Source organism: Notamacropus eugenii, chromosome 5, assembly GCF_028372415.1.
Source record: "Notamacropus eugenii isolate mMacEug1 chromosome 5, mMacEug1.pri_v2, whole genome shotgun sequence".
Taxonomy (NCBI): Eukaryota; Metazoa; Chordata; class Mammalia; order Diprotodontia; family Macropodidae; genus Notamacropus; species Notamacropus eugenii.
Genome location: NC_092876.1, coordinates 279,652,039 through 279,669,874, shown reverse-complemented (window position 1 = coordinate 279,669,874; position 17,836 = coordinate 279,652,039). Strand labels below are relative to the sequence as shown.

Sequence of the window (17,836 nt, the reverse complement as noted above, 5' to 3'; positions counted from 1 at the left end):
CCTGGAGGAGGAGGTGGGGGGGTAGGGGAAATCTGTCCTAGGAATGAAGGCATAAATACTGGAAAAAGTGGGGCAATCCGTCCTAGTGAATGGTGGGATATCTCTTGGAGGATGGGACTATTTTAGGTAGCTGAGGAATATATCCTAAGAAATTGGAGGAGTGAGTCCTGGGGAAGAAGGAAGGAAATGTTCTGAAAGCAGAAGGGTGGGCTTCTGTCCTGGGAAATGCATGAGAAAGAGGAAAGAGGAAACATGGAATCTGAAACATTCAAATGTGGTTTCCAAGGTAGAGGTGGAAGCATTGTCACAGGAAGGGAGCAGGGATAGTGTCCAGTTCCTAGCCAACCTCTAGGTTGGCAGAAAGCAGATGGGGAGGAGATGGATGAGGTTTGACTGCTAGTAACCTCACTACTGCAGCAGCAGCAGCAGCAGTAGCTTCCTTCCCCTCCCTGTTAGCTCAGTGCTGTGTGACAGGTGGAAGACTTAAAGACACAGCATCATGTGCCTCGGGTTGGCTAACCTACTTACCCTGGAGAAGATGCCATGGTAGGATGGTAGGGACAGGTGGGGACTGTAAGAAGATGCCCTAGAAGAAGGCCAAATGGTGAAATCTCTGCATGTATGCTTATACATCTTGCAGCACATGCATGTGAAGATATGTTCAGGAGTCATGGGAAGGTGCGAAATGGGAAAGTCACATAAACTATCAAGGTCTTTGTGAGGGAGTGCACATTCAGGTCCCCATTGTCGTGTCAGTGCTTGTGATACAAGGTTGGCTGATGGGAAGAACTGTTTCTCCAACTGAACAAGGAATAAGTGCCTATGCATGTTTGCAGGCAGGCATGTGCTTGAGTTCCTCATATTTGTGTACAACCTTGAAAGTTCCAGGTCCCTCCCCAAGAAACTGTCCCTCCTCTTTTTCCTTACCCCAGGACTCTGGTTGGGGGTGTATTTGTTGAGGAGGGGAAGGTGGACAGAAATTTGGAGATCGAGGGAAGATATTTAAAGTTCATTAGAAAGTGACCTCCCCCTCGTCCCCTGTCTTCTTAACATTTAATACTTTGATTAGTGATTCCTGGGAGTGAGTCTCTCCTGGGGCGAAGAGATACTGAGTGAAGGGTGGGAGTTAAGGGCAAAGAAAGGAGAGGGGCATCTGACAAGTGCGAAGGGTATTTTTAATGGTACAGAAACCCTGACCCCCATTGTCTTCCTTGCACTGCAAGACCCCTATTCTTTGAGACGTCTTATTCCCGGTTCTCTTAACGACTTCTTTCTTCCCTGCTCCTCAGTTCTCCCCGAGCCCTTTGTCCACAGCTCCTCGCCACTCACGTCCTCCACTTCACCTGCTCCGTTATTTTCCTCCTCATGCTCGCTCCCCCCTTCCCCCCTGCCAGTTGCGGGGCTGCGCCGCCCCTTTAAGAGCGGCAAGGCCAGGCAGCCGCCGGGAGGAGAGCGCAGCCACCCGGCCGGCCAGCTCCCGAGGAGGCAGCAGGGAGGACCGGGTAAGGGGCAGAGGGGTTTGCGCAGCTGGCCCAGAGTTGGGGCTTCCACCTCCCGCCCCTCCATTCCTCTCAAACCCGGGGCCGGGGTCCTCCCCACATCTCGGCTCCGCCCCGGCCCCGCCCAGCCCGGGCCGCTGGACCGCGAGCCTGGACAGCTCTAGTGCAACCAGAGGCAGGTAAGGGGGGCAAAGGCGAAGACCCCATTGCAGTCTTGGGAGGGAAACGCCTCATTCCTCCTATCCTATCGGGCCTCCTATTAAGGAGCCCCCGGGGCGCGTCAAGGTGACTGGGTGTGTGAAAAGAAATGTGGGGGGCCGTGTTTGTTAGTCCAGTGGCTTGTAGGGGGGACAGGCGTCCCAGTCTGAGCGCCTACCTCTAGGGAGGCTCGCCGCAGCGCAAAGGAACGGGGATTGGGAGGAGCTGGACTGGCCATGGGTCCTATTTCCCCAGGAGTATGAAGGAGGCCTCCTTGACTCTGGGAATGCTCGATCTCCCCCACACCCTTCCCTCTCTGGATAGCCTCCTATCACTCCTCCCTTATTGCCCCTCCCATTGTCCTCCCTTCTGGATTCTAACCCTCCTCCCTCCTCTCTAGGGCTGGGGCTGCTGGCCAGAGTCCTGCCGGGTAAGGAGATTAGAGCTTCGGAGAGAAGGGAGAGGAGAGGGCCTGCACGGGTTAGGGGCAAAATAGGATGGTTGGCAGGCACAGATGAAGGGGCTAGAATCTGATGACTAGTAAAAGGGGAATATCTTGTGGTATGCATTAAGAGAACAGAGCCCTGAGGCAGATGGGTAATGTTGAATAGCCTGGACCGGATTTCTGAGAAGGTAGGGCTGAGGGAGCTGGTATGGGAGACACACTTAAGGGAGACCTTGAAGAAGAAGAGAAATGGAGTGGGACACGAGAAAGCAGCAATTGTCGGGGGATGAGATGAGGGGTCTAGGGAGACAACTGTGTGATAAGGCAGAAGAAAGAGAGCAAGTTGGGGGGAGGGGGGTGAAGCAATGTTAGACCCAGGGCTGGGTGTGATGTTAAACAAGTCCCCCTCAGCTCCCTGGTTCCCTGCAGGGCAAAGTGATGGAGGAGAAGGCACTGGAGGTGGGCAGCTGTGGGCTGGGGCCAGGGGCTGTGGCAGTGGCCCTGGAGGATATGGCCGGGCGCCCTGGCCCCACAGAGCCCCCCCTACTGACCACACACCTGAAGAAAGTGGAGAACCACATCACAGAAGCCCAGCGCTTCTCTCATCTTCCAAAGCGCTCTGCAGTTGACGTAGAATTCGTGGAGCTGTCCTACTCTGTTCGAGAAGGACCTTGCTGGCGCAAGAGGGGTATGGAATGATCACTACCTCTGTTCCTGAGTTCTCTGTCCCCTTATTTTGCTCTTTTCCCTCCTCTCCAGTGAATAGTATCTACAAACCGTGCCCTCTACCTCTTAACTGATCGTTGATGTTTTTTTGCCTTCTATTTGGGCACCATATCCTGTCCTCAGAGGGGTCACTGATAACTTATAAAATAATGCCGTCTAAAAGTTGGAAGGGTTATCAGAGGTCGTGGAGTCCCATTCCTCTCAGCTTCACGAATCTCTGAAATAATATTGGAGGCAGACAGGGTAGCAGCTTGTAGTGGAAAGAGCCCTGAATTTGGAATCAGAGAATTTGAGTTTGAATCATAGCTTAATGAGTAACTCTTCCCTGGGTAACTTTAGGCAAGTCACTTACCCTGAGCCTCAGGTGTGAAACTTATCTCTCTAAGGCCCTGGCCCCCTCTAAATTTTGTGATACACTTTGTAATATCCCTGATAAGTAGTCATCCCCCTGAAGTTGGAGTCTTTCTAGAGATAAGGAGCTCCTTACTTCTTATGTAGATTTATTCTCCTTTCCTCCCATTTTCTTGATACCTAACTACTTACATCCTCTTCCGACTAATTGTGCTGAACTAGGAATCTCTTCAATGTCAAGAGTCTGGGATAAAAATCTCGGGGAGAGATAGAGCTCTGTGGAGCTCTCTGGTCACTGAACACAATGCTCCTAAACTTGCGAAACATTCTCACATTTAATATGAACTTGGGCAAATCACCTCCGTGAACCAGAAGACCCTTGAAGTGCCTTCCAGTTCTAAATATATGCCCCCTGGTAACTATTATAATAATATCTGGCACTTATGTAGTATCTTAAAGTTTCTGAAGCTTTATATACACGTATATGTATGTATTAGTTTAAATTTCAATTACAAGAAAATGGTATATGAGATCAGGGGAGTGAAAAACCTTTAGATCATTTAGGGAAGAGAATAAAGGAAGACTTCTTGGAGTAGGTAGTATTTTAATTGGACTTTAAAGGATAGGAAGAAATTAAACTGTTGAAGAGAGATAAGGAGACAAACCAGGCATAGGAAACAACCTCAGAAAAGCATGTAACTGTGAGAATGAAATGCTGTTCTGGGGCAAGGATGGCAGAAAGTTGTCCAGTTTGACTGGAGGGCAAAAATATCCAAGATAAAATAAGGTAGGGTAGTGCTAGGTTGAGCCGGGCTTTGAATGCCAGTCAAAGTCTCCGATATGGAGCTACCAAAGATGTTTCAGCAGTGGGCTTGTGTTTGTCCTTCGTGCTCAAAGAGGACCATGACATCAGGATGATGACATGACTTGCAGTTGACTTTGATTTGCATGAGGAAGGGCTGTGCAAGGTCACCAACCTCGCCTTCTTCTCCTGAGCCATCTGGGTCCAGTGGCATAATATTCATCAGGACAAGAGAAGATGACCCAGGATGCAATGTGAGACCCTGGCCCTTTCAGGCTTAGGTCTTGTCACAATCTTACTTTGAGTGAGATACACCCATTCAATGAATAGGCTTCTTTAAGTTATTCAAGAGATGGCCCCTTTAATAAAAAAAAAAATCAAACTGAGAGGGGAAGACCCTCAGGGTTCTGTGGTAAAAGAGAAACAATTACTGTTTAGTGATTACAAAATAACTAATTGGGCAGGGGGATACTGGAAAGGAAAGTAGAGGGAAAGGATTAATTCCATTGTAGCCAAGAGGAAGAAGTGCCCCAAAGAAATTAAATAACTAGCCTGAGGTAGAAGTAGGACCTATAACAAACACATCTTCTGACCACCAGCCCCTATTCTTTGCACTGTGTCATCTTGGTCCTCTCTAAGCACAGAACCAGTCCAGTAGTAGAAAAGGGGACTCTCATTCTTCTCCCTGGTCAAAATTTGGAGCTGTCTGGACTGGTCTCAGGGGAGGTGTTGAGGCAGGTGAACGATGATTTGGGGACTGGGAACTGCATGTCCTGAATTCAGTAAAGCCTAGCTGTCCCTCCTGTGCCACAGGCAACATGAGCTGAGAATAGGGAAGTGAAGTTTCCCAAAACCAGGGTGGAGACTGGGAGAGTGAATTGTTCTCTTGGATTTGAGAGGCTAGACTGAAACCCTTCTGAGCTGGGCTGAATGGGACTTTTAGCACACTTCTCTCCCTTTAGTATCCCATTTCTTTTTTGCACACTTGCACTCCTGGGAACTTGAAATAGTACAGGGGCAGGAGTTGAGTGGAAATTTGAGCATCAATTTGATTCCAGGATATAGAGCTAGCTATCAGTAAAATGATAAAAAAGGAAAACTTTTGAAGAATACCCCCATCCCCTTATTTTATGAAAAAATTAATTATTCTTTTGGCTTGAATATAGAACCCACTCCTAATACAAATCTCCTTGAAACATGCATATATGTGTATATATTTTGGTCACCCATGAATTTTATGTGAGCTAGATGTTTTTGGTGGGAAGAAGAGTGGAGTAGGAAGACAGACTATAGTGTCCTAAAAGTTTGAGGGCAGGTTGAAGCTTTAATAAGTTCATAACTATAAATACAAACTTAGAAACTTAGAAGAAACCTTGCTAACAAGGTTAATTATTAATTTTTTACATTGATTTAATTTTGTGAATTTGAATGATACATTTTTTAATTTTAACAAGACAAGTCATTAGGCATTACAGGTGGGACAGTTTTTGAGTGACACTTTCTCAGGCTGATGTATTGACAGAAGAACTGCTTGGCCACCTCCTGCTTGGCCACCTTGGTCAGATGATGTATTTCCATTAGACTTTTTCTTGTGGAGTCATATAAAAGCTGTCACATGTATCAAAACCTCATTCTTTGGTTATGATTACAATGATTACAACACTATGATTACAAATGCATTCCTTTCCTAAACAGCAGCTAGTTAAAATTTTTACAAAGTTAGAAAATTGCGTAATATATATATATAACACAAGATAGTGGTTATGTTGATATGTTTAATAAGAAACATCCATATTTTAAGCATTTAAATAATGAACTTTCCAGAGGTGTATGTGTGTGTGTTGTAAGCATTTATGCTTCTGAAATTATGAGTACTATAATTTTTTAGGAAATCTTGTATTTGGGTCTAATTGAGGCAGCATTGAGTTCAAATCCTGCTGCTGACTCATGTTAGTTGTATGATCTTGAGCAAGTCATGATCTTTCAGGGATCCCCAGGCAAATCTCGGAAGATTACACAGAAGCAGTTTCCACACTGGAAATTCCCAACTCTGATGAAATCCCAGGTGGGATTTCCATGTCTGTTCTCGCCCACCCTTCACCTATACTCACTCCTTTTTACCTCTGCTATCCTTTGGTCATACCTTTAATATTCTCTGACTTCCTCCTTCCTTCTTTTCTTCTCTTCCTTCCTTTTTTACACTAGAGAATAGAAGAGAAAAAAAAGTTTGGGATAGCCAGAAATAAAGAGAACATGGGAATACCAGGGAGAAAGAAGGAATTTCCTTTCTCTAGCAGATATTTGTGACCATGGTAAACAAAAGCATAGCATTTAATGATACAGAGTTTTTTGATATCTATTATCTCAACTGATCTTCTCAATAGCCCCATCAAGAAGGTTACTTTCCCATTATACAGGTGAGGAAACTGAGGTTCAAAAAGGATCTAATGCTTACAGAGATCTTATTGATGAAATCATAGGTTTTAGAGGTGGAAGGGGCTTGAGGTGATTTAGTCCAACCTCTTCACTTGACAGATGGAGAAGATGATGTCCAGAGAAAGAGGTCAGATGATTTGCCAAGAAAATAAGAGAGGCAAGATTTGAACCCAGGTTTTTTGACTCCAAGTCTAGTGACCTTCCCATTACAACAAGAAGTAATTTGTCCAAGGTCATATAGCTAATCAATAGCAACATAAGCATAACTTTTGCGGCTCCGGGGGGGTTGGATTAGGTGGTCTTTCAGGTACTATTCCTGTTCTATTAGTCTGTGACTTCCTTGAAACCATGTCTATTGCCACTCTTCATTTTAGTTGTACTTGACCTCGTGGGGAGTTCAATCCAGTTTAGAAACTGGGAGAACCAAGGGATGGAAGGGGAATTACCTTTATCCCTCAACTTCCCCCTTCCCTTAAAGTGGTGCTAAAAGGCAGGTACACAAGGTCACTTCCTGAATAGTTTTTTGATGATGAAAACTTAAGGTTAGGACTGATGACCTCCCTTGGGCTACCTGTGTCATCTTGAGTGAATCACTTAAACCTTTCCCCGCCTCAATTGTGACATCTGCAGCTAGGTAGATCTCCTCTGCCTGTAGGCAGGGAGCTGAACCACATGGCTTTGGGAAGACCCTTCCAGCCTTTGTGATTCTGTGAATCACACTGTTAAAGAGCTGGAGAAGATTCTGTCATTCACAGAGACTATACTAAAAACCCACAAGGTTTGTAGCATTTCTCAAGGCAGGGAGAGCACTGGGAAGGGAGGAATAAAAAGCAGGGTTCCTGTACAGCTGCTGTGGGTCAGGTGTGTGAGCCAGCCTTTCAGGGTCTCTGGTAATGTTTTCTATCCAACTTTACAATAAGTGGGTTGGATGGTGCCATAGGGAGGAAGACAGTAATAGTTATTAGGACCAGTATAGATGTCTCTGGTCTTTTTCAAGTCTCTTGAGTTAAGTCTTTAGGGAGCTGGCTTTATGCCAGGCCTTGAAGAAAGGGAGGCTTTTCCAAATAGAGGGGAAGGCTGGAAGCAACTCCTTGGAGCAAAGAAGAGAGATAACTCATGCCCACAGAGAAGTCAGGATCTTACCCCTTACTTCATAACCCAGACTGTCACTTGCTCTTCCAGAATGTGTGTGCACATCACAGTAAGTTCAGAAAACTAGACCTTAGATGTCTTGATTATCTTAGACTAGGTAGTAGAGAAAAGAAGAGAGGAATTGATTTGTTGTGGAATACTTTTCTTGTCCCTTGGCCACAATCATTTGTATAACACCTTAAGATTTACAGAAAGCACTTTTCCTCACAACAATCCTGTGAGGTAGGCAGTTCCTTCCATTTTATAGATGAGGAAACTGAGTTAAATGAGAAGTTAAATGACTGTCCTCAGGTCACAGACCTGGAGGGATAATGGTGGAGGCAGAATGCCCAAGCCTGGCCCTGAAGAGGAGATGAGGAAATGCAGCTCCTGCTTCTTTGCTGAGGGTGCTGTTGGATGTATTATGGAGACATGCTGTCAGACTCAGATGATGTATTGATTAGTTTCACTGAACTGTTTTTTCTCTTTTTAAAATTCTTTGTTATAATGGATGATTCATACTTCATATGGGAGAGAGAGGAATATAATGGGAAATTTAATTTGTGTAAAAATAAAAGATATCAATATATTAAAAAAAAAAAAGATTCCAGAGATAGTATATGATCCAATCAGAAGAGCTTTTCTGATTCTAGATCTGGAATCCTGCTACTTTGTTGTTCGGTTGTTTCACATGTGTCTGACTCTTCATGATCACATTTTGGAGTTTTCTTGGCAAAGATACTGGAATGGTTTGCCATGTTCTTTTCCAGCTCATTTCATAGATGAAGAACTGAGGCAAACAGGGTTAAGTGACTTGCCCAGGGTCCCACAGTTGGTAAGTGTTGGAGGCCACATTTGAACTCAGGAAGATGAGTCTTTTTGACCTCAGGCCTAGCACTCTATCCACTGCACCATTGAGCTGCCCCTCTGCTACTAAACCATGTTGTCTAAACAATCCACTTAAACAATCAACTCCTTCATCTTTGCCCAAAGTCCCTCCTGAAAAAGGCACTGAACCTCTTGGGAGATTGGGGTGCCAGTGTTCCCTGATATCCTCTCCCTCCTCCTAACCTCAGGTTATAAGACCCTTCTCAAGTGTTTGTCTGGCAAGTTCTGTCGAAAGGAGCTGATTGGCATCATGGGACCCTCAGGGGCTGGGAAGTCCACATTCATGAACATCCTTGCTGGGTATAGGTGAGGATGGGGTTGTGTATGTATGTATATGTGTATGTATATGGGTGCACATGATGGAATTGGGTGGAATGAAGCAGCATAGCACTGGGGCTTAGCTACAGTCTCCAGTGGGTGGGAGAATTCATGGCAGAGTTCTATAGGAAGGAATAGGAGTGGTTGGAGTTTTTCAGAGATCGGTAGCCTAGAGCTTTAAGGATTTTCTAGCCTGTGATTGCCCTTACATGCTACTTCTGCAGAGAGTCCGGCATGAAGGGGCAGATCTTGGTGAACGGGCGACCTCGGGAGCTGCGGACCTTCCGCAAGATGTCATGTTACATCATGCAGGATGACATGCTGCTTCCTCATCTCACCGTGTTAGAGGCCATGATGGTGAGGGTCCACCCCCACTCTAGGTATTGAGGTACTGGCATAACTTACTCCCTCCTAACAGTTTTCCTTGGGTTTCATAGGTATAACAATGATACAATCCATAAAGCTATTAAGCATCTGCTATGTATAAAGGAAACATCATGTTATGTGTATGGAGGAAGGATGCAAACTTTAGATAAGATATAACTATTGCCCTCAAGGAATTTATACTTTAGTGGTGGGTAATGAACATTAGATACTTCATCACCCTTATTCCCTCTTCAAGGTTGATAGGGACCATGGAACTTCCAACACTAGGGTGATCTGGTAAAGTCTACTTTTCTTCCTGGCCCTCTGACTAAATGAAGAAGTGGGCTGAGGTGGCATTCATGGGGCTCTCAGGTTACAGCACCCAGACCACTGACCAGCCACTATCTTTGGGCCCAGGTCTCTGCCAACTTGAAGCTGAATGAAAAACAGGAGGTGAAGAAAGAGCTGGTGAGTGGAGGAAGAAGCAGGTCAGAGGTCTCCTTCCTTTCTAAGCTGGGCCAGTGGGAATGAGGGGGCAGGGCAGCCCCTAAGGGAAGGGAGAAACAGTCCTGGAGCTAGCTCAGTAAGGACAGGTTGGAGGTGGTCCCCAGGTGGAGTCAGTACCCTGCTGAGGCCCTTTTAGGGCAGAGAAATAGCGGGAAGGCCTATGGGCTTCTGGAAGCCCTGTAGGCTGATGTGGGTTGGACTTTGGCCAGGTGACTGAGATTCTGACAGCTTTGGGGCTGATGTCCTGTTCCAACACGAGGACAGCCATGCTCTCCGGGGGTCAGAGGAAGCGACTGGCAATTGCTTTGGAGCTTGTCAACAATCCGCCGGTCATGTTCTTTGATGAGCCTACCAGGTATTCTTCTCCTCAGGCTGACCTTTCCCTCCACAGCAAACCCTCCCACCCCCTTCCTTCCAGATAGAGCTATTGAAAGAGCCAGAGCCTTTGTTTTCCAAGATTAGCTCAGGAGAGTGAGGGAGCTGGGCTCTGCGTTTCCTGACATCCCAGTGGGCATGTGAGGATGCAGGGTGTAGAATTAGATTGAAAGATCTTTGAGGGCAGGGACTTAGCATAGTGTGGGGCTCATACTATGTTGTGCTTACTAAATGTTGATTGACTTGAATTGAATAGGGGTTAGAGTGAGAACCTTTCCTTCCTATTGAGATCCATTGCCCTCATTTGAGTTCTCCACACCCCTAATATTCCCTCATATTTTTCTCTCTATTCTCCTATTTCCCTTATGTCCCCCTCATACACACTCACACACACTCTCTCACTCTCTCTTTCTTTCTCTCTCTCCACTCTTTCCTTCTGTCTCTGGGCAGTGGGCTGGACAGTGCCTCCTGCTTCCAGGTTGTATCACTAATGAAGTCCTTGGCTCAGGGGGGCCGTACTATCATCTGCACCATCCACCAGCCCAGTGCCAAGCTCTTTGAGATGTTTGACAAGGTTGGCTACCAGTTTTGTCTGTCCTTCTGAATAGAGAGGAAACTTATGAGTGTCTATTGTGTCCAAGCACTGGAATAGCAGGGAGTAGGGAGGTCTTCTGGGTGTGAAAATGTCTGTTTAGGTGTGGTCCCTGGTAGAAACAGTGATCTTGACATGGTGTTAGGGTATAGTGGAGGATGCCAGTGTTACCAGCTGATCCCTTTTTCATCTTTCCTCGATTCTCCAGCTCTACATCCTGAGCCAGGGTCAGTGCATCTTCAAGGGTATGGTCACCAACCTGATCCCTTACCTGAAGGGGCTTGGCCTACATTGTCCCACCTACCACAATCCAGCTGACTTCAGTGAGTGGAAGTGCATCACTGCTAGCTAATATGACTCTAGACAGGAGCCCTGGTGACCATGTGGGCAGAGCCTCCTTGGGGGAGGGGGCAGGGTCTTGAATTGTCCCCTTTGCCTGTGTTGGGCAGTAACTACACATGATTGGCATGCAGTCAGTTCCCTGACAGAGGATTGATTTTGTCCTGGAGAGGATGGCACCTGAGCAGCTCATCTTCTCCTTTTCTGCAGTCATTGAAGTAGCATCAGGAGAGTATGGGGACCTGAATCCAATGCTGTTCCGGGCAGTACAGAATGGGCTGTGTACTGTGGCAGAGAAAAAGGACAGTGCAGAGAAAAACCACGTCCAATCCCCATGCCCTGCTTGTCCTCCAGTGAGTGAAAGAGAGAATGCAGGGTATATGTGTGTGGAGATGAGGAATAAGAGTTGGGGAGAAATAACCAAGGGAAAGAGTGATGGCAAGGGTACTGCTATGTGATGGGTCAAAAGTCATTTCCCATCTCTGAGTTTTAGTTGCTTGATCTATAAAATGAAGAAATTAGGATAGATGACCTTTAATGTCCCTTCTAGTTTTAAATCCAGCAATCTTGGGAACCTTCCCTTTGCTAGGGATCCTGCCCCTGGGGATGGAGTGCCAGGATGCCAACAGGTTCTGCCTTGTGCCCTAGCAGGCCTCATGAGAAGTTTGGAAGGTCCTTGTTTGTTGGGTGGGTGGTATTGGGCATCCCTCCCAGAAGGTCTCATTTCCTGTGACCTTGGATTGTGACCTTTCTCCTGCTCAGGAAGTCGATCCCATCGAGAGTCACACGTTTGCCACTAATACATTCACCCAGTTCTGCATCCTCTTCAAGAGAACCTTCTTGTCCATCCTTAGAGACACGGTGAGAGAATGTAATATGGAGATCTTGGAGAATTCCAATAGCCTAAACCCTGCCATCTGTCATGGGAATAAAGAAAAAAAGAAAGAGGTTTCTTGCCTGAGCCTCACTCCCTGCACCCAAGGGTTTCTTGAAGATGGTTATGAGGGCTCTTAGTTAACATGGACAGCATAGTTTGTCTTGTGTCCTCCCCCAAACTGCCTTCTCTTGACTCCCCACCTTGAATGGTGTTATCATCCCTCCTCTGGTACTAGTCCTCACCCTAGTACCTCCAAAGAGAGCTCCCTGATCTACCTCACTAGCACTGACCACTCTCTACCTACCAGGTTCTGACCCACCTTCGCTTCATGTCCCATGTGGTGATTGGTGTACTCATCGGTCTCCTTTATCTGCACATTGGAAACGATGCCAGCAAAGTATTCAACAACACGGGCTGCCTCTTTTTCTCCATGCTCTTCCTCATGTTTGCTGCCCTTATGCCTACAGTTCTTACGTGTGAGTCCTCAGCATCTGGTGCCCCTGGGGGGCAAGGTGGGAGGGGTGGGGAAAGAATGGGTGCTGGGGGGAGACTTGAGATGAGAAGAGATGAGATTGAGAGGAAATTGAGATGAGATGGGGAGACTGGGCTGGGGGGAGACTTGAGTATTGGTCCCAAGCTTCAGGCAGGCTGATGGACTATGGGAGAGGGAAGTTAGGACAGATATCTTATGGAGGGAATTTTCCAACCCTACAGTCCCAGTAATAGACCCTTCATGAGGCAGTAGAAGGTTTAGATTGGGGAGTATACTAGGAGAAGGCCAAATTATAGAAGGCTTTGAATGCCTTCTCTTTTTTTCCTGCCCCAGTTCCCCTAGAAATGGCTGTCTTCATGCGGGAACATCTCAACTACTGGTATAGCCTCAAAGCTTATTACTTGGCCAAGACTATGGCTGATGTGCCCTTCCAGGTAAGCTTATCAATCAGTGACCCAATCAACAAGCATTGTTGAGTACCTACTGTATACTTAGCCCTGCATGGAATACAAAAATGATCTCTGACCTTCGTGTAAAATTTAGTTTGAGAAATGAAACTAATGAATGTAATTCAATAACTAATAATCTCAGGAAGTGTATGATAAGGGCAGAATATATGGATAGAAAGAGATAGGGTCCTGTGGGCTGGGGTTGCTAGGGAAGGTGGGACTTGAAGGTAGGTGGGATCCAGAGAAGGAATAGAAGGAGGATGTTCCAGGCAAGGGCAACTCTCAGAGGTGAGCCTGTACCACAGCATAGTGGGAAGGGCCCTGGGTCTGACCCCCTATTCTTATTAGCTGTGGAACCCTGATCAAATCGTTTCCCTTCTCTGGGCTAGGTAAGAATAATCATGTCATTTGTATAATACTTTGAAGTTTGCAAAGGGCTGTACATGTATGTTAACTCATGTGATCTGCTCACCTGGGGGAGCTTGATGGAGGAGTAGAGTGGTCAAAGTATAGGGATAGAGAGAAAAGAGTTTAAGACTCTCCACTATCAGGTTCATCTTCCTCATCTGTAGAATGAGGGAAGTGGGCTAGGAAATCTTAAATGGTCCTTTCCAGTCTGACGTTCTACGATGTCTGTCCTGAGCAGTGCCATCTGAGCCTCATGACCCTCTTCGTCCCATGAGGGAAATAAAGACCAAGATAAGGGGGGAGGGGAGGAGACTTGCTGCTCCTACACCAGCCCCTCTCTTCCACCTTCTTGTTCCCACCAGGTGATTTGCCCCATGGCTTACTGTAGCATTGTATACTGGATGACCAGTCAGCCAGCGGAAGCCTCCCGATTCCTGCTTTTCTCTGCTCTGGCCACGGCCACTGCCCTGGTAGCTCAGTCCCTGGGGCTACTGATTGGGGCTGCATCCAACTCCCTGCAGGTGGGTGGAAGTGGAAGAAATGGGAAGGGGAAAATAGATATGTGTCTGGGGTAGGGGTAAAGTGGGAAAAGGAAGCAAGGAAGGAAAGAATGAAAGAGGAAGGGAAGGAGGGAAAAAGAGAGGCAGTGTCAGGGAAGGAGGAAAGGAAGGGAAGAGAGGACAAAAAGAAAGAAAAATAAAGAAAAAAGAAGAAAGAGAAAAGGGAAGGGAGGGGAAAGGAAGGGAAGGAAGAAAGGAAGGAAAAAGGATTTATTCAGGGCTTATTATCTACAAGGCACTTTGCTAAAACTAGGAGACACAAATACAAAAAGAAAGATAGTCCCTACCCTCAAGATACTTACATCCTAATAGAAGATAACACTTAATATCACAAGAGAGTGCACTGGGGGGCTGGCTATGGAAGCAGAGGCATCCCACCCAAAGGAGTAAAGGCTGTGTGTATATATGTCCATGCATCGGGGCAGATTTTCTGTGTGATGGTGCAAGCACTATCCCCAGTCACCTTCCATTCCTTCCTCCCCTCCCCCTTCACATTCTCAGGTGGCCACCTTTGTGGGCCCGGTAACTGCTATCCCTGTGCTCCTCTTCTCTGGTTTCTTCGTGAGTTTCAAAACAATCCCTACTTATCTGCAATGGAGTTCCTACCTCTCCTATGTCAGGTCAGTAGCACCAGCGCTGTTTCCATCCTCATCAGCTCCCAGTCAGGGTCTTGAGACCTTCCTCTTCCTAGGCTGTGTCAGGGCCTACCCTTCTTCCCTCCCAGCCCCCAGCTTCCCAGGCTATGTAGGTCTTCTTGACTTATGAAGACAGACCCATTTCTATCCTCTCTCTTCAGGGCATGTGTTCTGGGGACCAACTCGCACTTAGTGCTGTGTATGGGGAGGGAAAGGGATATGCTCCAACCATGGTGAGGAGCAGGGACTGGCAACTGTTTCTGCTGTTTCTGCTGTGTCCAGGTATGGCTTTGAAGGTGTGATTCTGACCATCTATGGCATGGAGCGGGGGGACCTTGATTGCTCTGAGAACTCCTCAGGATGCCCATTCCAGAAACCTGAGAGCATCCTTCACCAGCTGGATGTAGAAGATGCTAAGCTCTACATGGATTTCCTGGTCCTGGGCATCTTCTTCCTAGCCCTGAGGCTGCTGGCATACCTTGTGCTCCGCTACCGGGTGAAGTCCGAGAGATAGAGCCACCTGCTTCCTACCAACCACAGCAGGAAGCCCTGTTCTGCTTCTCTACCCCACCTTCCAGCCCATTGGGGACTGTTTTAACCTCAGAGACTTGGGAACTGGTTGCTGGTGCAGCCAGCCTTCCCCGCCAACCCCCATCAATGTCTATCTACTCTGTGGATTTCCGGGTCCTCCTGGAGGATGGTGGAAGGCTCTAAACCTTCTTCCTCAGTCCTATCACCTCTTGTGTTTTGATGCAATTTGTGGCTTCCTTCTCACCTCTTCCTCAACACCTGCATGCAAAGGACATTTGTTGGGCTTTGGTAGCTCCCTTCTCCCCTCCCTCTAATTCTATTTCCCCTTCCCTGCTCAGAGCCCTCTTTTTTCCCCACTATCTGCCTTGGGGCAGTGGGCGTGGGGGGGGCCAACCTGAGTTTCTCCTCCAGAAACTCCCCTTTACAATTGACCAAAGTGCCCCCTCCCCTCCCCAGGGGCCCCCCACCACACAAGTGTTTGTAAAATTGGGCTGCAAAGGGTTGTTATAGTACCCAGGGCTGGTCCCTGGCTGGGTTCCCTGGAAAGTCCCATTATGAAATTGAGCAGGGGGAGACTCTGGTAGTCATCCCCTCCCCTACCCCAACTCTAGGCTGCTGGAACAATCTCTTGAGGCAGAGGCTGGAAATTCTGTCCTTGACTGCCCTTCTCAGACCCCAGGGAAGGTAAGGCCTGGGGTCTTAAGGTGACCTTTCCTTCCTGTCCATCTTTATTTGGTGGGGGGATGGTGCACAATGGCACCTTAGCAATAATGCCCATGTTTCTTTTGCCCACATTGGAACTGGAGAATGCACTTTATTTTGGGAGGTAGAAAGTGGGGAGAGGCTGAGGGGATGACCTTGATCCTGCCCTCCTATAGCCCTATGGGCCAGGCCTTCCCATCCCCTCTCCAGACTCATAGGCACATGCCCATAATTGCCACTTGGCCCTAGGAGAAGGGCCCTGGGGAGAGTGAGGTGGATGAGACCTTCCAAAAACTCTGGGGAGGTGGGATTTCTGCTCAGGATCATCTTGAGGATCTGTATGGGTAATTCCTCTCCAGTTTTCTTTTCCTCCACAAAGCCAGGGGCAAGCACAGGGCACTCCCTCCACCTGTATTTCAGGACCTGGCAAAAAGCACAGGCAGCTGGCACAAGTTGGCCTTGGTCAGCTCCACTAGAGTCCCTTTTTCCCATGCCCTAGGGCATGCCTCTCTGGGGCTGGCACCCCCTACACCCCTTCCCTTTCCTCTTGGCTGCTTGGTTCAATCTTCTGACCACCCCTCTGCCCTCCTCCCAACCAGTCAAGGCTGCCCCTGGGTACAAGGGCACCACCTCACAGGACTAGAGTGACAGACATATCCAGGGCATCTCTAGTTTCCCCAATGGGGGTCCAGGACTCCCTGCTGCTGAGCTCCCTGCCCTGGGTGCTGTGGCTGGTTCCTATCCACCCTCTACCACCCCCCACAGACCCACAGTCTCCTATCATAAGGAGATGCCAGTGTATTTGGGGGATTTCACTCATTATTAATAAAACCTATATTTATACGGTACTTTGGCTGTGTATGTGTTTGACAGTTGCGGCTGCAGGGTCTCTGAAGCAGCTGGTGCATGTCAGTCAGGTTTATGTTTGCCTGCATGCCTGAGAGTCTATCTGTAAATATTACACATAGTTATGGGTAAATGTGTATGTTATCCTTGTAGTGGTGGAGGTGATGTGTCTTTGTTGGATTGGTGTGTTCTATGTCCATCGCCTGTTCTTTGCCTGTTGTGTGGATGTGGCCTTCAGTGGTCCTGGAACTTGGTTTCTGTGGGCTCTGTGGTGGCTCGCTGAGCCTTGTGCAATCATATGGATGGAGGGGCTGGGTGGGGTTCGGGGTGGGACCTGAGAAACGGGAAGTCCTGGGGAATGAGCCTAGTCACCAGGCTGGGAGGGGAGGCCTAGACCAAAGTAGTAGGGGAACATGTTGCATTGGGAACAGCTTCCTTATGCTCCTAAGTCCCTATGCAGTTCTTCCCCTGACCATAACGACAAATCTTAGAAAGCCAGATACATGGACATTTAATGAATTCATTAGGTCCTGGAGTGCTGAGATCATGAGTCTGCAGACATAGTGTCTAAATGGCACCACCGATCCTGGGCAGTCAGACCGAAGAGAATCAGTCTGTTTCCCTGGCTTTTCTATCCTGGCAAGTTTATGTGCAGCTTAGATGGTATGATTAGTATGAATCCTGGCAGAAGCGTGGGAGTAGGTAACCATCCAAGGTACCCTGAGTATGTCAGGGTCAAAAATGAGAAACTTAGCCTAGATTGAAGTCAATTTCTAGGCCAAGATGGGGGTAGGGGTAGGGGGAGAGAACCCTTCAGCTTCAGAGAATGGATTGACTTCGTACATGTGGTATGTGTGTATTCAGGGTGTGGGGGCTGTAGTCCTCATTCTAGTCCTCATTCTTTGTGGCACAAAGAATGGCTCTCAGGGTACCACCTCTTCTGGATACAGATCTGCCAACTGATAAGATGAGCATAAATTTTCAATTCAATTCAACATTTATTAAAGAAATGTGTGAAACACCATCCTGGGTACTGTGGTTATAGAATTCTCAGGAAAAAGACGACAATTCCTTCCCTTATGGAGCTTGCTTCTCCAATATAAGGGGTCCTGGGAACTCCCCCATCTCTATAATGCCTCCAAAGCCAGTAGTATTAGGCTGCTGGATTGGGGGCAGTGCTTGGATCTCAAAGACCTTCCATCCCCAGCTCCCCACTCCAAATGATCACACCTGAAGGAGATGAGAGCCTAGGATCTGGCTAGGTTCCTGCTGGGTCATGCTGTTTGGAGGAGCAATGAAAGGAGTACAGACTCCTTTATGGTGGAGGACATTTTGTCCATAGATCAGGCAGAAGAGGAGCTT

At 47.4% G+C, this 17,836-nt stretch overlaps 1 protein-coding gene across 4 annotated transcripts; it reads left to right on the top strand.

Moving 5' to 3' along the window:
• Window positions 1-3: 3 nt before the first annotated feature.
• Window positions 4-16,476, top strand: ABCG4 (ATP binding cassette subfamily G member 4). 4 transcript variants are annotated; one of them, XM_072612988.1, is made up of 16 exons: window positions 4-1,678; window positions 2,098-2,127; window positions 2,572-2,830; window positions 8,665-8,782; window positions 9,019-9,151; window positions 9,578-9,628; window positions 9,877-10,022; window positions 10,493-10,616; window positions 10,843-10,957; window positions 11,184-11,326; window positions 11,736-11,834; window positions 12,158-12,326; window positions 12,677-12,777; window positions 13,563-13,721; window positions 14,262-14,380; window positions 14,678-16,476. In XM_072612988.1, exons 3-16 carry the CDS (start codon window positions 2,581-2,583, stop codon window positions 14,907-14,909), a joined length of 1,959 nt encoding a protein of 652 aa, XP_072469089.1. In that variant the 5' UTR covers window positions 4-1,678; window positions 2,098-2,127; window positions 2,572-2,580; the 3' UTR covers window positions 14,910-16,476. The 4 variants fall into 4 exon arrangements, with proteins under 4 accessions (XP_072469089.1, XP_072469088.1, XP_072469087.1 ...); XM_072612987.1 differs by having other exon boundaries at window positions 2,098-2,330; XM_072612986.1 differs by having other exon boundaries at window positions 4-2,330.
• The last annotated feature ends 1,360 nt before the right edge of the window (window positions 16,477-17,836 follow it).